This window comes from Phodopus roborovskii, unplaced genomic scaffold (genome assembly GCF_943737965.1).
Source record: "Phodopus roborovskii unplaced genomic scaffold, PHOROB, whole genome shotgun sequence".
In the NCBI taxonomy this organism is placed as follows: Eukaryota; Metazoa; Chordata; class Mammalia; order Rodentia; family Cricetidae; genus Phodopus; species Phodopus roborovskii.
The window spans coordinates 627,087-652,131 of record NW_026125932.1 but is presented as its reverse complement, the minus strand read 5'-3'; the positions used below and the strand labels follow the sequence as shown (position 1 = coordinate 652,131).

General features: G+C 41.7%; 1 protein-coding gene across 1 annotated transcript; it reads left to right on the top strand.

The window, feature by feature from the left end:
• Nucleotides 1-3,241: 3,241 nt before the first annotated feature.
• Dgat2l6 (diacylglycerol O-acyltransferase 2 like 6) lies at nucleotides 3,242-23,524 on the top strand. Its single transcript, XM_051179031.1, has 7 exons — nucleotides 3,242-3,419; nucleotides 18,173-18,283; nucleotides 18,527-18,597; nucleotides 18,962-19,166; nucleotides 20,440-20,614; nucleotides 22,726-22,937; nucleotides 23,370-23,524. The coding sequence occupies exons 1-7, from the start codon at nucleotides 3,335-3,337 to the stop codon at nucleotides 23,522-23,524; spliced, it is 1,014 nt and encodes a 337-aa protein (XP_051034988.1). The 5' UTR covers nucleotides 3,242-3,334.
• The last annotated feature ends 1,521 nt before the right edge of the window (nucleotides 23,525-25,045 follow it).

The window sequence follows — 25,045 nt, the reverse complement described above, 5'->3', positions numbered from 1 at the left end:
AGTTCTCCCTGCATGGCAGCAAGGCTCTGCACTTTTGTGTAAGGTCTCTCCACACCTCAAGAGGCCAGGCTCTTCACATCAAAGCCTATTAGATCCCACTGCACATGCCACTGCCCACTGCCAAATTCCCAGTACCGTGCAACAGCTTTGGGTGCGAGATACCATCTAAGGGGCTTTCCAAACTTCACAACAAATCCTCAAAGCAAATAAATGTGAGCAATCTTTTCTGTTTAGTTTTGTCTTTTGAGACAGTCTTACTTGTCTTGGGATGGTCTCAAACTCACTATGTAGTCAAAGATGATCTTGAGCTCCTAATTCTCCTGCCTTTACTGCTCAAGCTCTGGGATTACAGGCGTGTGCCACTGTACCCAGATATGTGTTATTAACATCTTCTCCCAAATGAGAAAACTAAGATGTGGGGAGTACATATATAATCCCTTTATCCAACACATTTTAATTTTTCTGTTCTTTTATTTTTGAGATTAATATAACAACATCATTTCTTGTTTTCCTCTCTCCAAAGCTTCCCATATACATCTCTCTCTGGCTCTCTTTCAAATCCATGACCTTTTTCATTATTTCTTGTTACATTCATATATGTATATACATATGTATTCATAATATCACCTGCTTGATCCATATAATGTTACTTTTAAGTATGTTTTCAGGGCTGGCCATTTGGCCCTGGACAACTAATTGGTGGGCTTGGGGGAAAAACACCTCTCTCACTCCAAGCTTTCCTTGGTTGCCTGTAGTTCTGTGTGTAGGGTTAAGGCCAACTATCCACTTTGGTGTGTGTATTGGTGCCATTCCACTCATGTTTAGGCAGTAATGTTGGAGAGACTTCATGAATAGCGCTTCTGAAATTATTAAAAGACACAGTCTCATAGCAAAACCCATGATTCTCTGGCTCTTACAATCTTTCCACACCCTCTTCCTCAGTGTTCCCTAAGCCTTAGGTGTGAGAGGATTTTGTACTTGTATCCATTAGGAATGAGCTCCACAACTCTGCATTTTGATTGGTTGTGGTTTTGCTTAATGGTCTCTGTTGCAAAGAGAAGTTTCCTTAATGAGGGGTGAAGACTACACTTAACTGTATTTGTAAGGGTACTTAGGAATTATGCTGGCTTAGTAAAGTGGAGGTTATAGATTCACTTCCAATAGCCATGACTTCACTAGCACTGAATAGGTGGCTAGTTTCCCTCTTGTTGAATTGGTCTCAAATCCAATTAGAGAGATGTTGGTTGCCACTAAGGTATGCTTGGCACTACTGCATCCTTAGAGATACCATGTTTTGTGTATTCAGTACATTTTAATTAAACTCATATGTAACATATACATGGCATTTCCCTGGATTTCAACATGTATTCTGGGTCAAGAGTTGGATAGTGAATGATAGGAGTCTATATATCACCAGTAAATAGATTAGGACCACCAGGGAAGTCAAAGAAGATGGAAGAGAAAGCTCTTAGCTGTGTGGCCATAGATGAGATACTTTTACCTCCTTGGAAACCAGAAGCTCTAAATCCCTTCATTGGTTCCAGCAGCATTTACTTGAGTAAAGTTTACCCTATGCTAGGTGGCACTGAGATATATTTTAGGGGCACAGAGATGAGAGACAGTCTGGCCTTGCCCTTGTTCTGATTCTGTGTGTGACCTTGAGACTTTCCTAAATTCCCTCCATCTAAAAGTGGAGAGGAGCAAAGAGCTGATCAATAAGAGCCTAAGAGTTCTTCATGGTGTGGGTCTTGTCTGTCCTGGGCTTTCCAGGTCCCTTCACATCTGCTTTCCACAAGAGAGCCAGGCTTTCTTCCCTTACCTCTAACTCCTCCCCTGAAAATTCTCAATAGACATGGTCTTCCCTCTATGTGGACAGGAAACCCCAAATGTGTGCAGGAAACCTCAAGCAGCTTGAGCTCCAGCTAGATCAGGAGAAAGAAAAGAAAGAAACGTCTGCTATATCATGGGGGCTTCTAGGTACTCTGACAATAAAAACACTCCCAGCTTATCAGAAAGTGTCCCTAAGCTCACTTCTGAAAGGTCACATTAGTCAGATCGGCAGTGACAGCTTGCACACTCCTTTAGGCAGGGCAAAGGGATTCTCTCACACTTGTAGGACATTTGACATCCGTTTTTGTTTGAGTTTTGCAGCCACACCTTTAGCGGGAATTTTTTGACCACCTTCTGTATTCAAGGACTTACATAGGGAATATTGATCTTTTCAAAATCCAAGTATATAAACTTTTTTTTGAGATTTTTAAAAATGTCTATCTCTTCTGTTAGAACCTAAGCTTATTAGAGTCGGAAATTGGGTCTGTCTTTTTCCCCCACTGAATTCCCAGTACATAACAACAATGACTTGCACACAATACCATTTAATAGATAATGACAGGAAAAAAATAAATTCTGAGGTCTGGACCTTGGAATCATTTTCAGTTTTGCGAAGACCAGTAGGCAGCAGCATGACCTTTAACCAGAAACAAGCAGATGGTCAACAGCCATAAACTGGAAGGAAAAGCCTTGTGTTGAGTACATCATGATCATTCACTCATTTACTCCTCAAGATAACACTATGAGGCAGGGGTTCTCATTCTCCTCATGTGTACATGGGTAAACCAAGGCATGAAGAGTCACCAACTTTAAGTGTCAGGGCTCAGACCTGAACTCCTAGTGTCTTTCTCTGGAGTCTATGATTCTATCCACTCTACTGCCTTCCAACATGATTTTTCAAAAGGGGACATGGGGTGGGGTGGATCTGGGACTTCAAGCACTGTTTTTCCTGCTGTGTTATATGGTGCCTGGCTACTGATCCAGAATCTCTGGCAACAGAGGCACCAAGAGGACTTGTGGAATTGTAGCTATGCATGCTGAAAAACAGCTCTATTGGGATGGGTGGCTGTCAGTTGAAGGAGCCAGATTGGCAACTGGAGCAGAAGCAAATGTGGCCCCTAGGTCCCTTTTCCGAAGCAGGTACTAGCAGTAGGCTGCTTTGCAGAGCTTCTAGGTAAAGTAAGCCATTCTTTTCTCCAGAACTACTTAGAGGCCATTCAACAGCTAAAGCTATCCAAGGTCATTGCTGCCTCATCAAAGTCAGTGTGACATATGCAAAAAGGAAATATATTAGTCTAATGTGCAACCTTGTGTGTGTAGGAAGTTGGGGTGGAGCAGGGAGTAGGGCAAACTGGAGGAAAGGTTGGGTCAGGTCTGACAAAAGCTCAGTGGCTAAGCAGCCCTGATAATAAGAGATTAAAACAAAGCATTTGACAACAGCTCCATCTTAGTGGCTTGGAGCTTCTGGTTGGGCTTCTTGCCACAGTGGAGAAGCACTGAGACCATGGCCTTTTTCTCCCGACTAGACCTGCAGGAAGGCCTCCGAACACTCTCTGTTTTACAGTGGGTTCCAGTCTATGTCATTTTGGGTGAGTAAACTTCAAGGGCCAGAGAACAGATCAGAAAGAACCCAGGCATCCCACACTAGGAAGGTTCTGGTGCCAGCATCTGCTTGGGTCCCTTCCACCCCCTCTGGGGGAAAGACTGGAGTGGAGGCCAGAGGCCAGGAGGGAGCCTATAGTTGTGATGGTCTTCTCAGGAGTTGTCCCCTACATATTATCTGAAAAAGACTCACATTAAAGAGTAGGCCAGAGTGGTAGTTGCTTGATAGGTTGGTGTTACTAGAAAGATGTAAGGTGATTCCCCTAGTGTCAGAATGTTGTAAAAGAATTCTGTAAAGTCCAAGGGCTGTGTGAGTGACATTAGATCTGAAGGGAAGGCTAGCTGATGTTCAGTGGACTCGATGATCGGTGTTGGGTTAATGGGCTCACAGAATCAAGCCAGAAGTCAAGGCTTTGTGGGAGGTCAACTATAGAAGCAAGCTTAGAAACTGGGTGGAGAGAAGTAATGGCATCCTGAGTGATGAGATGGGTAGAAAATAGCTGGTCCCAAATCACAGCAAACTATATGACCTTTTAGAGCAGAGGAGTTGTTTGGTTTGTCTTCAAGACATTGTCTCTCTATGTATCTCTGATCATCCTGGAACTCACTCTGTTCCAGGGTAGCCTCAAACTCACAGAGATCTGCCTGCCTCTGCTTCCCAAATGAGAGCAGAGGTTCTTAACCAGGAGGTTGTAGACTAAGAATTCAGGAGTAGCTTGGGGACTTTCAATTTAAGTGGAAAGAAATGTGGCTTTCCCGGCATTCATCTCTAGCGAGAGATGTAGGCATTCCCCCAGTGGTGAATATAGGCAATAGGCCTTATACGTGATAGCGGCACTTCCGATTTCGTCAGTAACAGACATGGCAGAGATTTGCATTTCATTCAACTAGTTGTTTGTTAAAGCCATCTTAAATTTTGCTTATGCCGATGATGACTTCAAAATTCCAGTAGTTGTTAGAACTGTCATTAAGGCTGATTTCTTAGTTCATAGAGCAAGAAATCACTGTATCACATTGTGAGTAATGTGATAGCTATTTTTTAATATAGTGCCCTGCCTTTGTATGTTGAGTATCTTATTGATGCACTTAAGAATACTATTCGAAGAAGGGTTTTGTGTACTTCATCAGACTGTCAGAAGGGATCCATAGTCCATAGAAAGTGCAGACTTTCAAAGCTTCATTAAAATCAAATCATGCTGAGCTCATCATCTGTTTAACTTTAGCTGTTTCAAGAAAAGGAAGTTAAACCTGGTGAGTTTTTTCTCAGCAGATAAAAGGTCTTGCAGATCAAGCCTGACTTCAATCCCCAGAGCCCACAGTTGAAAGCAATACCTGACTCTTTCAAGTTGTCTTCTAACGTCTACACACACAACATGGTACATGTGCCCCTACAGTCACATGCATTACACATCATACACATACACAAATAACAACAATGATGACGGTAAACAATAATAATAATAGATAAATACACTTTAAAGAAAAGAAAGTTAAAACCAAGCAGGTCTAGTGGCTCACACCTGTAATTCCACCACTCAGGGGGCCTAGGCAGAAGGATTGCAGTGAATTTTGGGCTGGCCACGCTACACAGTGACTAGTGAGTTCCGAGCTAACATGATCTATAAAGTGAGACCCTTTTTCAACAAGAAAAGAAGGAAGGGTGAAAGGAAGGAAAGGAAGGAGGGAGGGAAGAACAGAGGGATGGAGGGAGGGAAAAGGAAAGAAAGAAAATTATTTTTGACAGAACTTTTGTTTTTGTTCTTTCATAATTTCTTTGTTTAATTTTCTCAAAATGACTCCCATGGATAAATAAGTTATTCCCCTCTAGTAGAAAAATAAAGGACAGAGGAAGGTCAAAAGAGATGTGGTGTTGCGCTGGCAGCCACCATTTCCACTCTGGATCTCAGAAAGGGTGAAGGAAAAGAGGGCTAAAAGACTAGAGGAAGTAGGGAAAGCAGAAGCACTGTGTGTAGGGGCATGGTTCAGTGTAAAGCACTGGCTTCAACCCCAGCACCACGAAAAGGGGAGGAGGGAAGAGGTGTGTGCACGGGTACTTTCAGGCTTGAGGTCACCTTGGTATAGGATTTGAATACACATGCTCCCACCATTCTGGCTACTCTGGACAGCTATGTTCAGTACAATGGTTTTACTTTGTTTCTAGAAAGTAGCTCTCTGGCTTTTTCTTTATTTGTTTGTCCCTTTCAAAGGACACTGTCTTCAGCAGGACTAGAGTAGAGGGTCTATCAGGTGATACCATATGTAAGGGATCAAGAAGGCAAGGGACAGCAGCCTCCTCCCCACTAAAGCTCCCTGGCTCCCAGTCATCCCAGAAGAGTTGAAAGAATGGAATGGGAATGCTAGAGACACATGATGGCACCATTGTGTCACCAGTGAAAACGCATAAGTATGGTGGATTTTTTTTTTTTTTTTTTGGTCTGCATTGTTAGTTTTTTATTATTATGACAAATATAGAGAGAAGAGAATTCTTTGTTTTAAATGGCAGTTCAGTTGCATTAACTACTGTGTTACACAGTGTTCTGTAGTGTTCTACAGCCATGCTTAAAATTTTTCATCTTCCTAAACTGAAACTCTGAACTCATCAAGCCTTGAATTCCTAACTTCCTCTCCCCTCAGCTCTGGAAACCACCATTCTAAGCTCTGTTCGTAGGAACTTTCCTATTCTAGATTATCATGTCATAGTCACTTTTGTCACTAGCATGTTTCTCATACCATAAAAAACCTTAAAGTTTATTCATATGGTAGCATGTGTCAGAATTTCCTTCCTTTTTAAATCAAACATAACTTTTATGGATACACTGAATGCTGTGTATTCGTTCATCTCTAAATGAGCACACTTCCCTCTCAGCTACTAGGAATAATGCTCTTTACAGTAGGAGTGGCTACCACCCTCTTTGAAACCCTGTTTTCTAATCTTTAGGATATACAAAAAAAAAAAAAAAATGAGGAATTGATAGGCTGTGCGGCAATTCTATTTGGTATTGCTTTGAAAAACTGCCAACCTGATTTACATAATGGTTGCACCATTTTCTTCTCACAATAGTGCATAAGGGCTCAGATTTCTTTGCATCATCACCAAGACCCTTAGCTTCTGGGTTTATTACCATCTTAATGGGTGCAGAATGAAAGCTCACCATAGTTTTGATTTGCATTTTCCTAATGACTAATGATACTTCATGTGTTTCTTGGCCCTCTGTCTTGACTTGTTTTAGACTGATTTTCATTCCATTTGTATAACATTCTATTTCTGTTCTTTAGTGACTATGCTAAAAATTTTAAGAATCCTGGGACCTGCAGATTACTAAAGCAATCATCTAGGAGAGAGTGTAATGTCAATAGAGGTGCCAAATATATTCAAATATGTTCACCAATAGTTACAGGAAAAATATTCATTATTAGACCTTGAGCTGCCTTTGCTGAAACTCTTAACAAAGAGCTAATAATAATTAGAACTAATAGAAACAAACTTCAACCACTATATACATTTCATGTACTAAGGCTGGGCAGAGACACTTATCACTATAATGTGGACTATAATAATTGAAAGAGCCATGATAAAGAAATGTGAGGGGCCCAGGTAAAGAGGATCTTGTAGCAGGTTGAGGAGGCTGGAAAGGGAATAAGACTGGGATGGTGAGCAGGTCATGAGTCCATCAGAATAGGGTTAGAGTTCACTATATGAATTTGGGACTCCTATAAGGCTTAGCTGGGTCCACAGACAATGCTCTACATGGAAAAGTCTCCCTTCCTCCTCTTTTTTCCTTTATTCCTTCTGTCGTGCTCTGAGCCTTCTCGGTGCTTTTCTCTGAATGATATTCAGAATCATAGCCAATATCAACTGCTGCAAGATGTTAGGTGGAGGAATAGGGAAGACGGGAAAGTGAGAGCAAAAAGGCAAAGGGAAAAAATAGGATGAAGAGAGAAGAGAGGATGAGAAGGTGGGTTAGGGAAGATGGAAGCTCTGACAACCCTCTGAGCTCCACCTTTGTTTTTGAGGCTTGCCCTCTATGTGTCTCTTCTGTGTTGTGGAATATTATTTTAGGATCTATTACATTAGTTTATGCTTCAGAATATTTGTTTTAATGATGCAAATATGTGTTGCATTCTTTTATGTTGCATTTGTTTAACTGTGTAAAACGGTGTTATTTTGCCTATCTAAAACAAGAGATTTGTTTAATAAAGAGCTGAATGGTCAATAGCTAGGCAGGAGAAAGGATAGGCTGGGCTGGCATGCAGAGAGAATAAATAGGAAAGAAGGTGATTGGGGAGAGAACAGAGAAGGAGAGGAGGACTCCAGGGGAAAGCCACACAGCAAGCCACAGAGTAAAAAGTAAAAAAGACATATAGGAAGATAAAAAGGTCAAAGGCAAAGGTAGATGGGATAATTTAAGTAAAGCTGGCTATAAATAAGCCAAGCTAAGGCTGGGCATTCATAAGAAAGAATAAGCCTCTGTATGTTTATTTGGGAGCTGGGTAGTGGGTCCCCAAAGAGTAAAAAGCAAAGATTCAAAAAGTACAAAACAAACAAACAAACAAAAGCCACAAAACACCTACACTTCTGGGTGTGGAGTTGCCATCTCTCAGAGCTATGAAAAATATTCTAGTTTCTAGTCTCCACCTTAAAAAACTGACCATATACCTTACTTGTTCAAAAATAATGGTTTCCTATGGCTAGCATAATGATGTTTAGTAGCCTGGGCATCCTTGACCATCTCCACTGTCTGGCGCTGGCAATACATCAGCTCATCTCCCTGTGTGAATCTTGTATTTCAAGCAATCTACTCATGGGGTGAGGGCATACCCCTTAACCTCTGCCTAGTTCCTTGACTGGATGGTGAATGTCCTTCCTAGATTGTCAGTGCCTCTCTCCTTAGGAAAAACACTTGACCCATGTCTTCTCTTGGATGCTTTTTAGACTGCCACTTCTGAAGGCCTAAGGCACTTTTCAAGAATAAACTGGATAGCATCTCTTATATCTTAAAAAAAATAAGCCTACATTCTATTTTAGTTAATAGAAGTTGAATCAACTTTAAAACAAGGAGCAGGGAAATTCTGCTTCTCACTATGCCATTCTTCAGGGCATTGAAGTTAAAAGTCATGGTGTCCAAATCAATGCATTTCAGAAGGTTGTGAGCCATCTAGGAATAGTGGCTCAAGCCTGTTATCCTGACACTTGGACAGTTGAGCCATGAGGTTGAGTCTAATCTGGGCTACATTATGAATTCCAAGTCTGTCAAGACTGTATAGCAAGACCCTGTCTCAAAACTAAGATACTGTTTAAAAAATAAATCATTAAGGTATGTAGTGTTTAACCAGAACTTACTACCCTTTTATCCATTAAATTGTAACATTCAAGGACTCTACTGGGTGCAGACCCCAGTTTTCCCCCTCTATTCAATAAACTCCACAAGAACAAGAGCTGATTTTTTTTTTATTTTCCACAGGAGAAAACATGACATTAAATATATTATCTTCCTAGATTTCATCTTCCTCGATAGACACTATTAACTCCATGTTTTTGCCCTTCTTTAGTCATTCTTTTTGTGTGGGTGCTTGTCTTCTAGTTTTTGATACTACAAAAAATAGGACATGACCTTGGGTGTCAGACAGATCAGCTCTGTCATTTACTTGCTACAAGATCCCATGCATGGAAGACTGTCATTTTCTATGTGACCTCAAGCGAGTCAGACAGTCCCCTTTACCATAGAAACAATGCATACTTCCTGACTCTTATGGCTATTCTGCAAATCAACAAGGTGAGAAAATACTCAATCCATGTTATTTTCTTCCTTTTTATTATAGAAACTGACATCATTTGGAGCTCCCATCTGTCTTTATTTTCTGTTGCTATAGCAAAATACCACAGTCTGAGCAACTCGTGCATAATAGTATTTTGCTTAGGGTACTGGATAGTGGAACACCCGATATCTAGGTACCAGCATTGGAAAAGGGCAATCTTGTATCATCCCCTGGTAGAAATTGGAAGAGTGAGAGGGTGTGCAAGAAAGAGAGGAACAAGAGAAAGTAAAATCTTTATCAAGAGCCTATTCCAGAAAGAATAGCATTAATCTATTTTAAAGGTCCTGTCTCTTAAAACCTGTACTTTGATATAGTTTCCAACACATGAACTTTAAAGCATACCTTCAGACCACAGTACGGTCTCTTTAAGACTGTCAGCCTTGCCATTTGATCCACAGAGACATGATGAGTGCTTCAAACACAGGCAAGTGAGACTCTGATTTCATTGTACCTTCAAGAATGATAATGGGGTCCTAGAAAACTGAGCATATTTAATGCATTCCTGCAGGCCCAGACACAATAGCCTTCATTATGCCCTAGCATTCCTACATCCAATTAACTGCATTGGGCTGAAAATTCTCAACCTCTATGGCATCTTTTTTCCCCTTTTCTCTTTTTTGTTTTATTTTGAGACAGGGATTCAGTATACATCCCAACTTCCCAAGCACTGGGATGACAAACATGAATCATCACGTTCAACTTCCATGGCAGTTTTCAAATTGGTTGGAGAAACCATAGAATTGTTCAGATTTCCATTCCCAGTCATATGAATCACAGGAGCCCTTCACCCAACTCCCTCCCTGCCTACAGTTTCTCCTGTTCCCACAGTTATCCCAAACTCTTCCTAAAATTAATGGGATCCTTGCCATTCCTCTGCTTCTTATCTTTTCCTGACATATGCCCTTTAGCATCCAGGGCTCATCTCTGTAGCTTTCTTTCCAGATCCAACTCATTCTATGGCCCCTTAATGTACTTCAGTAAGTTAGGACATTACTCAAAGACCTGGGACATAACTGTTTCCAGAACCTTACTCAAGCTCTTCCTTGCTCATTTCCTCTACCAACTGAAGGTCATCATGGGTATCTCTCATACAAGAACTAGAGATTCTTGGAGGCAGGAACTTTGTTTTCTATGTCTGTTGATATGCATTAACACAGAGAACTACTTAAAATAGCTCTTGTCACTTAAGTGTCAGACACCTAATAGAGACCTGACAAATGTAATCTCTTTTTTTCTCAAGACTTACAATGAAGGTATGTGTCTTCATTCTTTCATCTGTAAAGTGAGGTTCTAAGTTATTCAGTTATTATAATAAGATAATAAGTCATTACCTCCCAAGGCAGTGAGAAGATTAAATAAGATAATGCACATCGGATGCCAAATAGCACTCTGTTTCCTAATCACTGTTTGGCACTCCCCATCGCAGACCATTCTTGTTTCCACTTCCACATTTGGTCCTATCGCCTTTCTCTTCCTGTCCCCAATGATTGCCTCCTGATGTCTAGCACAGAGATTTCCTAAGGGGCAGGCTCAGCCAATGCTTGTTCAATTATTTTATTCATGTCTGCTCCAACAAGTAGTATTTATCTTTGATTTAGTTCCAATAAAAAAAAAATCTAAAGAAGCCCTGGGCAGTAATGGCATACTCTCCACTCCCGGAGGCAGAGACTTGTCAGTTTGAAGGATGCCTGGTCTAGAGAGTGAGTTCAAGGACAGCGAGGACTGTTTGACAGAGAAACCCTGTCTCAAAAATGAAAAACAAAACAAAACAAAATCTAAAGAAGCACAGATGTTTGTTTTTTGGGGGTTTTTTGTTTTTTTTTTTTTTTTTTTTTGTTTTTTTTTTTGTTTGTTTGTTTGTTTTTTTTGGGGGGGGGATAATCTTAACTACATTCTTCGATTTCAAAATCACTGAGCCAACCACCAACACTCAGAATTTGGCAATTTCCCAGAAGCATGTTTCCCCCTTAGAAAGGTTTTGGCCTAATACTGAGATTAGCCAGTTGCTATAGACTGACAAGCACACAAAGCCACAGAAGGTGTTTCCATGTAAGAATAAGGTCACAGGTGTTTTTCATCCTGTTAACTTTCACCTGCCACTTGGAGAATGTGGAAATCAAGGTGATCCTATACAACTCTATGTAGCAACAGTTGATCATGAGCCATTGCCCCATGCTTGATAATGTGCTAATCACTGTCTAATGGGGAGAGAGCCAGACAGATGTAGTACTAATTACACAATAAAATAGTAACAAACAGAGGCACAAGTATTATGTTGCAAGTGTGCAGAGAAAGAAACTTTTAATTCTGTCTGGGGAAATCATCAAAGATATCACAAAGGAAGTATCTTGTAAGGTGAACCTTGAAGGATAAAGAAATTTGATAGGCAGAAGTTGGGGAGAAGGGAATCAAAATAAAAGAACAGAATGGCTGCACACGTATAAATGTGAAATGATGTGGGAAGTTGAAGGCTGAATGAGAAATCGGTTGAGGTGGTTGGGCACCTGATTCCTCTACTTCAGCCTTCTGGTTCTTCCCACAGCTATGTATACCATCTATGCTACTTAACATAATGCTTTTGTTAAATGCACAATTTCTGTAGTCTGAATAATTTGTTTTAACTGAAGTCTTTATAATACTACCATGAGTTCGCTTTTAGTCATTATATGTTAAAAAAAAAATAATTCCATCCATACACCACCATCTCACGTCACCCAGTGTCCCTGAAAGTGATGAGGGAAGGTACACTCTGAGAAGCATTGAGAAAAAAATATAGAAAGTGTGAGGGCAGATTCTGCGAAGCAGAGGTAGGAAATACTTGGATCTAACCAGGAGAGAACTCAGTAAATATGTTTATACTTGATTTGCTCAGCAATGGGAAAGTATTGATCATTTTTGGAAAAGACAAACATAGAAATGTGCTTTTCAAAAATGTTGAGGAGCAACTTCAGAAAACTGGAAGGGGTTTCCCAGCAGCTGAAGACAGACAGAAGACCACAGTGGAGACTGGAAGGGATCAGCTCCTAGAGCATAAGAGGCAATGGAGTGGAGGGAAGAGGATGAGAGAAAGAGTTTTACTTAAGAAAAGGAAAAATTTCAAAGATGGCCTCAAATTATTGAACATATGACAATTATCCTGAGGTCTCAAAATCGAGTAGAGGCTAGCCAGGCACACAGCTAAGGAAATGGCATGCTGGCAAAGAAGCCAACATGCACAGAATCCCAGAAGCTCAGTAGCAGAATGGACTGAAGGGCTTAAAACATAGTACAATGGAAAAGCCAGGGACTGCTTCACAAAGGGCTCTCTAGACTGAACTCAGGAGCCTGGGCTTCCTTCATAATGGACACTTTCCTAACACATTCATAAATTCTGCCTCTTTCTCCCCAGTGCTGCAATTATAGGCATACACCACCATGCCTAGGCCATTTATTCTCTTAACTTTCTATATTTATAGCTAAGTGAGAGACACAAAGTCACAGACATGCCTTTTCTGACACATGTCCCTGCACACTGTCAGAAACAGATTTAAATTCACTGTACTAGCTGCATCCACATCCAAGTGAAAGTGGGGAGTTGGCTTCAAAGACCCTAGTACTCACCTAGAGAGATAATGATAGCTTTGATCAGGTGTAGCCTGGAAGTGGGGAGCAGAATGATTTGAGCGATATAAGAACTGGTAGAAATCATTAACTGATAGGGAAGCTATGATTCTAACTCAGTAGTTGTAGATAATTATGGTTTCAAAAAATCTAAGGAATAAATAAAACAAGTAAAACAGAGGAGCTTTGGAGAGGATTCCGAAGATAAAGCATTAGCTGCACAGGCATGAAAATTGAAATTTGGATCCCCAGATTCCACATAAGAGCCAAACAGGTGTGTCAGGTGCCTGAAATCCCAGCATTCAAGAAGCAAAGACAGGAAGTCCCTGTGGTACACTGGTAAGATAGACTAGACATTTCCAGGTTCAGAGAGAATCCCTTCGGCCAATCCAGGAAGAAAGAAAAAATGACATCAACCTTGTGCATCCACATGCACCCCCACACACATTTACATCCCCCATGCACCTGCACGTGTGTAAATATGCATACACATACTTGCATACCAAACAACACACACACACACACACACACAAAGAAAAAAGACAAACAATTTGCCTCTCAGAAAAGTAGGAATAGAAAGGAATATTGTCATACTAAAGAAAAAGAACCCCCACAGCTACCATCACTACACTTGGTGATGAAAGACAGAACCCAATCTCTAAAACTGTGGAAAAGCACCTTCAGTACTTGTATTAACACACCAAAAATTCTAGCAAATGCAACAAGATAGTAAAATGTTTGCAGATAGCATGATTACTTAGAAAAAAATCCTAGAATTTGTGACCTATTCATGTGGTTGTGTGTTTTTGGTTTTGTTTTTTCTTCTTTTGTTTGTTTTTTTAGGCATTTAGCAAGCTGAAGTAGGAAGACTGCTAGATCAAGGCCATTCTAGACTGACTACACGATGAGATCCCTCAAATCAAATACTTATAAATCCAACAAAAAGTTTATATTGATAAGTACCTACCTAAATAAAAAATAATTAAGATCTCAAAGAACAAGAAAGCTAAATTTATATCTCAAGGGAGCTGGAATCAGAGCCAGCCAGGTTAACTGATGATAACACAAAGAAGAAATAAAAGATCAATCCAATTCCCCATGGAGGGATATTCCCTTTACCTAGAGGCAGAGGAAGGGCCTAGACCCTACTCCAAATGACTTGACAGATTTTGATGATCCTTCCTGGAAGGTCTCACCCTCCCTTTGGAGTATGGGGGTAGGATGGGAGGGGGTTCAGGGCATGGAAAAGAGGGAGAAGGAACTGGGATTGATATGCAAAATAAGAAAAAATAATAAAACAAAACAAAAAAATCAGTATATAAATAAATGAAATGAAAAGACCAACAAAAACTAAAGTTAGTATCTTGAAGATAAAAATAAAGTTAATAAATGTTTAGCTGATGAACCAACAAAAAAGAAAATATTAAATGAAATTTAAAAATTAAAGAAGCATTATAACTGCCACCAGAGAAAGACCAGGGATCTCAAGAGACTAATGTAAAAATTCTCATAGAAACAACAAATTGTATAACCTAAACAAAGTGGAGAAATCTCTAGACTTATACAACCTAGCAAGTAGGGATCATGGAAAAACAGAAATATAAACATACCAATCAGAAAATGTGCATATACTAATAAAGAGTCAGTAATCAGAACCTTCTCAACAAATCAAAGCCCAGAATCAGATGACTCTGTCACTGAGTTCTACCAAACATTCAAAGAAGAGTTACTTCAATATTTTAAAATTCTTTCCAACTCATTTACTAAGTCAGCATTACAGTCATAGAATACTACAAGGGAAGTAGAAGCCCATATCCCAGATGAACACAGAAACAGATTTCCTCAGCAAACATTGGCAATTAAGCCAATAGTAATCAAACCCATTCACCATGACCAAGTGAGATTTATTTCTTGCATGTGAGTATGTACAACTTCAACATGTTAAAGTCGGTAAATGCTAGTCACAACATTAACACAAAGAAGAATAAAAATCTATATTTATTGAGTTACCTCAATAAATATAGAAACCAGAACTTGACAAAATTCAATATTAATTCAAGGTAAAAATTTCTCACCAATCTGGATATTAGAAGGAATGTATCTCAGAATAGTGAAGACCATACATAAAAAGCCCACAGCTACAATCATACTCAGTGTACAATGAGAAGGTGATTCTTTTTATACTCTTATCCTTTCTATTTAATAGAATACTAGAACTTTTAGGATAATTGGAAAGGAAAAGTAATAAAGGACATCAAAACTGAAAAAGAAGTGGAACTGTATGTTAGTAGATGGCATGATCTTATTTAGAGAAAACTCTATAAAGTTTCCAACAAAATACAGTTGGAAATAAAAGTTAATGTGAGCCCTCCTAGAAAGTAGATATACCAGTGCAGTTGCCTAGGGCCTGCTATTCTGTCTCCCCGAAACCAGAGAGTTTAACCTAGAGCTTCATACCACTGACTGGGCTACCACCTGGTACTGCTCCATCCTCAATGATGTGCACCTGGATTCTGTGCAGGATATCTGGGTGCTGCAGGAGAGCTGCTCCGAACTCACACGATAGACACATGGTAGTGCTTGCTGCTTGCACATAACTTTCTTCCTGTGAGGGCTTTGCAAGTCAGGACCTGTAGATCCTGGTTTGGCTGAGGTGGGGTCATACCCATCAAAGGCTACCAAAAGTTTCATGTCAAGAGAAGTTTGGTTGATACCACCATGGCTCAACAAAGTGAGAAGACTGGAAAATAAGGCCTCTAACTACTTTTTGCACAGATTTTAAGTTGTGTGTTGAAATGGGCTGAAGGGTGCTGTAAATAATATTTTTTAACTGCAGGAGGAGTGCTGTAACTCTTAGGAGGAGAGCCATCCATAGAAGATTCAGACTTTCAGTCTGGGGGCATAGCTCAGTGGCAGAGTGCTTGTATACCATGCATGAGGCCCTAGCTTCAATCCCTAGTAGGCATGAGGGGAACAGAATTCAGAGTTTTACAGTTGTTTGGCCTGTTGTTGTTTTTGAGACAGGTCTTTCTACCTAGCCCTGGCTATGCTGAAACTTACTATGTAGACCAGGCTGGCCTTGAACTCACTGACAACCTCTTACCTCTGCCTCCTGAATACTGAGATTAAAGGTGGATGACACCACAGCCAAAAAAATCAAGATGGAAGAAATCATATAGGTAAGAAGTTTCACAGAATAGGGATGTAGAGACACTATCTTTTTATTATTAATTTTATTACATTTTAATTTAGGTGTGTGTGTGTGTGTGTGTGTGTGTGTGTGTGTGTGTGTGTGTGTGTGTGTAGATAAGCATGGGCCACAGTGCACATGTGTGAAAGGCAACTTGGAATAGCCCATAGATCTAAATGTGAAACAGAAAATTATCAATTTTTCAGTAGAGTGCTGGGCCAGGTGGTGCACGCCTATAATCCTACCTATTCTATAAGCAGGAGAATCACAAGTTCACAAGTTCAATGCTTACCTAGGCTACAGAATGAGTTCCAGGCTAGCCTTGGCAACTTAAATATGTTTCATTTTAAAATGAAAACAGAGTTGTGAGTGTTCCTCAGTGGTAGAGAACTCCCAAAAGTCAAAAGTCATCCCCATGTCTACACACACACACACACACACACACACACACACACACTTATCATTTATCATCACTTCCTCAGATACCCTATGTCCTGGAACTTCTTGTTCCATGATCCTTAGCTTTTCCAAATTTTCTCTCTCTCTCTCTCTCTCTCTCTCTCTCTCTCTCTCTCTCTCTCTCTCTCTCTCTCTCTCTTTCTCTCTCTCTCCTTTATTCCCTCCCTCCCTCCACCTCTCTCTCTCTCTCTTTGAGATAGAGTCTCGTGTAGCCCAGACTCATGAAGTATCCAAAGATGTCCTTAAACTCTTTGTCCTCCTGCCTCTACCTTCCATTTGCTAAGATCACCGGTGCACACCACCACACCAGCTCCTTAACCTCTTTAAATCCCACATTTGTGGTCAGAAGAGAGTGGCGGCATACAGATATGGTCTTCTAAAGCCTACAAGAAGACTGGAGACTGGAGAAAGCTAAAGAACAGCTATCAGAAGAGGTGGACTGTGCCTGATTGTTCTAGCTTAAACAGCAAATTCAAACAGGGAACTTCACTAAGCAGTAGCGGGAGTTTGGAGTCTGTATCAGAGGGATTGATTGACGTGATCTGGGGGACACTGACAGCAGACTGCTGTGGGAATCAGAGAGGCTTAGAAAATCTGCACCGCCTGGACATTTTGAAGAGAGGGCAAGGCTATATCTAGTACCACAACAGCACTAGCTGAAGGAAACACCAAAAACCCTCACCTCTTCACACTGTTCCACACTGGTTGACTAACCCTGAGACACCATCTCAGAACACCCCTGCTGTGTCAGTATCTTTTGTTGTTTGTTGACTGTTCAAGACAGGGTCCTCTATGTAACCCTGGAACTCACTCTGTAGACCAGGCTGGCCTCAAACTCACAGAGATCTGCCTGCCTCTGATTTCTGTGTGCACTGCTAAGCCAGGCCTGTGTTGATGTGTTGACAACATAAGGGCCTCTGTGAGCTGCATTCAAGAGGTACTCAGAACAACTATCCTAAGACTTTATATTAATTTAAAGTGGAACCCATTGCTGAGGATGTAATTCAGTGGTAGAACAAGGGCCTGGGTTCCATTCCAGGAGAAATAAATAATCAGATTATTATTTATTTATGTTACTGCTATAAGACATGTTTGCATTTTGTAGTCTGTCATGTCTCTTTACTTATAGAGTCACATTTCCCCTCTTCTGGACATTTAGCAACCCTTTGGAGGGGACAAAATAAGTACAATGAAGCAGTTTCTAACCTACACTTTCTTCTCAGTATCAAACTGCCTGGACACTGCAGGTAGGCCTCTATCCTCAGAATATATGGTTTTATCAGTCCAACAAATCAAGGAAAATCTACCTTTTATAAGAAACGTTCTGAACTGTCAGGGTGAGGCTAATCAGCCACCAGCCCGATGTGTGTCTCCTTCCTTTTGCCAAGCAGTTCCGCCCTTTGACTCCAGCTGCCAGCGTACTCTGAGAACTTCATGGTTCTGCTGCTTCCTTAGACAAGATCTCAGACTTCAGGAGGACCCAGATCCAAGCACCTGGACAGCAGCCTGAGCCAGAGCAAGAAATAGGCAATGGCTGAGGAGGAAAAGCAAAAAAGGTCCCTATAGCAGCCTTGCCTACTCCCTTAGTGTAGAGACAGAGGTGAGATGAGGTTGTGAGAGGTGTATCAAGCCTCGAGAGAAACTGAAGGGCATATATTGGTTGTGTCTCCTTAGGAGTTATTCCCATCTTTGGAATACCCTATTGCCTGCTGTTCAGTAGCTTATGGCCCTTATCTGTGCTCTCCTTAATCTGGCTTGCCTGTGACTGGAACACTCACAGTCAAGGTAAGAGATATGAGCGGAGTGGTGGTCCCTTCTGTGCTAAGGGTGGAGTCATAGGGACAGGGAAGAGGGTGGTGGATGGAGTGATGAGGAGAAAAAGGGTCTCTGACTGGCTGCCCATGAAGCTTTAAAAGACTAAGAAGGATGCTGCTTCTGTAGCTTGAGGATCATAGGCCAGACTCTTCACCTTTGGGAGAGGGAGTGACTGGCAATGGCCCACTTGTTCTCCTTTCCCTCTGTTCACAGATGGTAGGCGCTCAGCTTGGGTACGAAACTGGACCCTCTGGAAGTATTTCCAAAGCTACTTCCCAGTAAAGGTAACTATCTTTCCTCTGAGTGTCCACCTTTCTTTTGGATGCCCTTGCTCCTTATTGCTTGAACTCCTCTCTATTGAGAGCCAGGTTTTCAAGGGTTCTGATGGCCAGCATTGTGAAGGTGAATGCCTAGCAGAAAAAGGTAGAGCAGAAACCCAAAATAGATGTGCAGGTGGGGAGACAGATGAACAATACCTTCCCACAGTGTCAAATCCAGGCCAGCATCTCTTAGTGCCATGATCCCTGGGGATCTCTATGACAATGACATCCTAATAAGCAAGGATTTAGAGGTTGTTGGCTTGGATCTAGGTTTTCACATCATTTCTTCCTTCTGCTTGATCATTCTCCCTCAATCTTCCTCTGACAGCTGGTGAAGACCCATGACCTTTCTCCCAAACACAACTACATCATTGTCACCCACCCCCATGGCATTTTATCTTATGGTGCATTCATCAACTTTGCTACTGAAGCCACTGGCTTTTCCAGGATTTTCCCATCTATCACTCCATTTTTAGCAACCTTGGAAGGGATCTTCTGGATCCCAATTGTACGAGATTATGTGATGTCCATGGGTGAGTACATCCCCTTCTGAAATCCAACTCAAGATGCCTACCCAATAAGTCCCAACAGTCAATCTGTGATAGAAGACTTGATTGTTTTTTTTTAAGAGTCTGGCCAATATCAGGAGTATGTGTCCTAGCATCAGTCTCTGTACAAAGGGTGAGAGGCAGTTTTATTTGGCAGCAGGGGAAGTTACAGACATTCACAAGTTGCCAGGATTCCTTACAAGGGGTAATCAGAAAGCTAAGTGCAGAATCAAACCCAAATGGAAAGCAGGGAGTAAAAGCACATTCTTTTCTGGGATAGAGATTGGCTCCTTTAAACTCTCATTTCAAGGCACCTTTTAAGACATTTTTAAAGTCTGTCATATCAGTTAGTAATATAATCTTGGTCCATGTCCTGCATCTCCTTGGAACCCCTTCATCCTTGTTTAATATGCCAAAGGATAAAGGACAATCATCCATCAGAAATTCAGGAAAACTTCCTAGTACCAGGCTTCAAACCAGGGCACTATGACAGATTCCCTTCTCTCTGGATGAATATTTATCTTTCTGGACATCAGATAACAACTGGAGGAAAACTGAAGGTAAGCTACATTTATATTGAGGGGAATCCCAGAAGACATTTTAGCTCCCCTCTTAGGTTGGTTATGGCCATGTAGCAAGGGTTTTTTCCCAATGGCTAGACCTTCAATGAAAATTCTGCCATCCCAGTAGAGAACAGAAGATGAATTCAATGCAAAAATGGGATATCAAAGTGATGAATGTCTGCAGTTTTTGTTTAACAACATCCATACTCCATTGTTCATCTACATTTCAATTTGGCTTGGTCTTCATGCACACCCAAAATCCTAGTCAATGGATCCTTTTGGTAGCTTAGGGAGGTAGCTTAGGGAGGTATCTCTTAGAGAGAAAGCACACAGGTGGTGGCTAGCCTGATCACCTCCAGAAGAAATACCTCTGGAGGGTTTCCAGAGTGGTCAACCTGGACAGAGAGAGAAAGATAGCTCTACAGCCTTTGGGTAGAAATGGTTCATCTGGAAGACAGTAGACTATGAATGGGCAGGCAGAGAAAAGTCAGTATAGCCCTTACTGTAGAAGCCCAGAGTCCTACCAAGGCAAGCAAGCAGCTGCCACTAAGGTTATCTTCTCAGGCTAGGGTTAGCCCAAGGCATGAAGAATAAAAACAGAAGATGCTGTCTCCAGCAGGAAGAGCCTGGGAGAAGCCTTCTCCCACACTTAGGCACCAAGTTCATTCTATCCACTTGACTTTTTGGTTTCACAGGTATATGCCCAGTGAGTGAGTTGGCCCTGAAGCACAAGCTGACCCAGAAAGGCTCAGGCAATGCTGTGATCATTGTGGTGGGTGGAGCTTCTGAAGCCCTCATATGCCGCCCAGGAATCTCCACAATCTACCTCAAAAATCATAAAGGTTTTGTGAAGCTAGCACTCAAGACAGGGTGGGTCGCTAGTTTTGGGGGCCCTCTTGTCATGGGCCCTCTGTAGCTCTATCTACAATAACACCCTCTCTGGGAAACCTGCTAGATACCCCTCTTTCCTCTGATTACTTCCTTCTGCCCTTCACATTATGCCTTGTGAGTATTTGGACCGCCAAACATTTGGTGGACACTCTTAGATCTTGAAGCTGGGGAAAGAAGAGCAGAAAAAGTCCATTAGTCTGGGGCTTTTAGGAGAGTGTTTCTTTGTTCTATATTAACGCATTCACTGGGAGGCCCTGAGAAACACCTGGGGGCAGTGAAAGGACTGGCTGGGTGTTTAGGGGATGGACCCTCAAATGATGCCCCCAGAGAATGTTTTCAGCAGCTGTAAAATACCTACTGTATGGCAGGCTTAGTATAAGACATTGAAATATAGGAATACACAATGCCTGGTGATTAGGGACTTACAGTAGATGACAAACACATGCACAGATCATAGCAAAACATATGTAGAATCCAGCTACTTACCATTTCAACTACCATCTTCATGGTCTAAGCACCCATTATCTCTCTACTGGGTCATTACAATACTTGGATCTGCTGTTTTTGCTTAGGTCCCTACTTCCCTCACCTCCAAGATTCTATTCCCAGTTGTAGCTAGAATGCTCATGGTAACCATGAGTCAAGTTGTATCACATCTCAAAGTGCTCCAGTGACTCCCACGACACACAGAGCAAAAGAAACTGACTTCACTCCTCACTATTCTCCCCATTGGCTACTCCTTCGCTGCTAGGGAACACCATTAGTTTGGAGATTTTCCTCATCCTTTGTGTTCATTGGTGTATCCAGTGCTGGCACACAAAGAACTCAGTGGGAATGTGTTGGGTATATGATAAGGGAGACATGCAAATTGCTGTGGGAGCACCAACTTAGGGAAAGACCTTGGCCCAGACTAGAGGCTTCATTGAAGAGTGACATCTGAACTGTGCTAAAGTTAAAATATGAATAGGGGTTGCCAGTCAGACCAAAATGGGAAAAAAAGACAGACATGGTGGCATTTGCCTGTAATCCTCCTTACTCTAGAATCAGAAGAAGGAAGACTATAAGTTCAAAACCAGCCTCGACAAGTTGGCAAGAGTCTGTCTCCAGCTTTAAAAAAAAAATGTAAATGTCTGGGGTTCCTTTTAGTGCTTACCTAGCATGTGCAAGGTTCTGGGTTGAATCCCGAGCACCTCAAAACAATACAGTAAATAAAAATGAAAACTCAGGCATTCAATGAGGAACTAGATGATATGTGTGGCACCCCCCCCCCCCCAGCCCAGACCCTGGGGATTCAATGAGAACCGTCAGGATTTTCACTTCTGACTGATGAGACAGGTAAGGAGATGACTGTAAGGCAGGGCATAGAGGTGGGAAAGCAGGATAGTGGGGAAGCTCTAGCTGAGGGATAACAAATCCACAGTTGGAAATCAGAGGTGATCAGATTTCTCTAAGGGGGTGTGGTTAGAACAGAGTACTAGATTTGCCGCATAGAGAGAAGGCAAAGGGAATAGAGCATAGGGACAAGGCTAGACAGCACTTGACAAACTATGGTTAAGTAGTGGCCACAAAGGAAGGGCTAAGACACTGAGCTTCTGCTAAGCAGTGAGGGCTGCAGTGAAGAGCTCGGGGAGAACTTGGAAGAGAGGAGTGGCAAGCGTGCATGTGCAGTTTGGGGAGATCATGCTGGATGCAAAATGAAGGCACTACTAAGTTTATTTCTTCCCATCATGGGCTAAGGTGCAGCAGCCACACTGAACAGGAGGGAGGGCCTTGATCCTGCTTCATTGTGATATGACAGACTTTGTTGACTCCCTATGGGAGGTCTCATCCTCTCCGAGGAGTGGAATGGGGGTGTGGTGGGGGAAGGTGGGAGGAGTGGGAAGAGAGGAGGGAGCTGGGATTGGTACATAAAATGAGAAGAAAAGCTTGTTTTTTTTTTTTAAGAAGGAAGCATGAGGCTGGGGATGTCTGGGTGCTTGAAATCTTGTCCTATTGTTGAGGGGTTGGGGGTGTTTCCCACCTCTGAGAGAGCCTTGATGAGGGAGTGTTGCGTCAATAGAAAGCTCATACCATTGTCCCTCTCTTTGCAGGGCATACCTTGTCCCTTCTTACTCCTTTGGTGAGAATGATGTTTTCAACCAAGAGACCTTCCCTGAAGGCACATGGCTAAGGTTCTTCCAAAAAAACTTCCAGAAAATTGGCAAAAAAATCCTAGGCTTAAGTTTCTGTACTTTCCATGGCAGGGGCCTGACTCGGGGCTCCTGGGGCTTTTTGCCTTTCAATCATCCAATTACCACCATTGGTGAGCTTTCTACTTTTTCTGGACCACTCAAGTTCTTAGTCTCCCACCCTAAGTCATTCAATGCTCAGGCAATCTGGCTCACAACCAGGGAACACTAAGGGACATGCAGTCGGTGCCACTGAAAACAGGGTGGGAAGGACAACCAAACAGATAACACTTGGGGCCATTCATAGGGGGGGGCAGAGCTGACAAGCTGTGGAGAAAACACCATTATTCAAGTACACTCACGCAGCTCTTTTCTGTGCTGCTTGCTTTCATTCTCTGGAATGTGGGTGAACCAAGGAATGAGCTCCAGAACATAGCTGCAACAAGGGGAAAGAATGATGTGGGTGGGGGAACATCCCTAAATACTGTTTGAATGTGCTTACCCGCCGAGGTATGGGTAGTATCCTTGGGGTAGGGACTCTGATACTTGTCTCTTCTCCTCCATAGTCGGAAAACCCCTGCCAGTCCCCAAGATATATAATCCAGACAAGGAGACGGTGGCAAAGTACTTTGACCTTTACGTCAGTGCTCTACGAAAGCTGTTTGACCAACACAAAGCTAAATATGGCTTCTCTGAAACCCAGGAGCTGACGATTGAATAACATAAATCAGAATCTCTGTAACTAAAACTCAAATCCATAAGAGATCCAAGTGAAGCCTGAGGGAATTAAAACTTTGGTGAGAGATGTGGATTTTACAGATGTGAAGAGACACCAACCAAGCCGGAAGTGCTTAATGAATTGGCAATCCAGCGATTGAATCCCTCGCCCCACAAAATAGCCAAGACTGATTGGGTAAAAGGGAGACATGACAGGACTGGCTAAGGCTGACTAGCAGAGGGGCCAGTTCTGTCACACTTGTTGTTTTATGACAATGAACCAGTTTAGGAGTTTTGTAAGTCACTCATCAACTCCCCAATAAAGGCAATGAGAAGACAATGAACTCTGTGACCCTTCCCTACAAATGTTAGTGACATCATTCATTCATATTTAGGCTTACGCTTAGAAGTTTTACTTAGAACAGGACTGGTTCAGATCCTCCAAAACCAGACCCTTACCTTATGATTTAAGGACTGGGTAAACTGGAAACCTGAACTGTGGCTTCCTGAATCAGACAGTCAGGACTCTTGTCAAGTACACTAGTGTTTCATATGGCAATACAATCACATCCTTTCACCCACAAAAATAAAGCTCTAGACTAAACCACCGTGCAACAAGGTCTTAGTTACCCCATAGTTCTGCTAATGTACAAACAACCTGTTTCTTTTCTTCAGTCACACTTTATGTTTTTTTTATATAAAGGGCAAAGGAATAAGAAGCACAGCAATGTGGGCCAGAAACCCAGCAAGTAGGCCAGATAGCCACAGAGCAGCTGCTTCTTTGATCCCACAGAAATCACCTTGGGCACAGCCAAAAGTTAATTTGATGTCAAATGCCTACTATGTGACATTTCATTATATTCACACCCTTTTTCCTAGTGTTAACACCATCTCTGTGAGACTGTATTCACTGTCATCACCATTTACCAGTAAAAAGTCCTTAGAAATTTAGTAACTTGTCCAAAACCATACAATTGTGTATACAACTAGCATTCAAACACATGTCTTGCTAATCCCAAAGCAAATTTCTCTCCAACATACCTAGGTCTCTACCATGTCTCATCCCTCATTTTCTAGAGGCATATTTATCAGCATGATTTACATTTTTTTCTTTAGAACATTTCACTGCATATATACATTGTCATGGTATTGTCACATATGACACTTTTACACAAGTATTCATTGTTGTACATTGAGCACAAATGTGTCTAGCTTCTAAGTCACTAGATAGCTGAAGATGATTTTGAAAACCCAATCTTCCTGCCTTCTTTCCCAGGAACTGGGATTATAGGTAGGCATATGCCAACATACCTGGTTTGATATAGTGCTGAAGATCAAGACAGAACATTGTCATGCTAGTCAAATGCTCACTCTACTGAGCTACATCCCCAACCCATCACATTTTTTAAAGTAATATCCCATATTCCTCCAACAAAACTAGTTCTTAAGCACAGACAAAATTGGCATGGATTGTTATATTAGTAGTGGTTCTCTAAAGAACAGAACTGTAGAATGAATATGTATG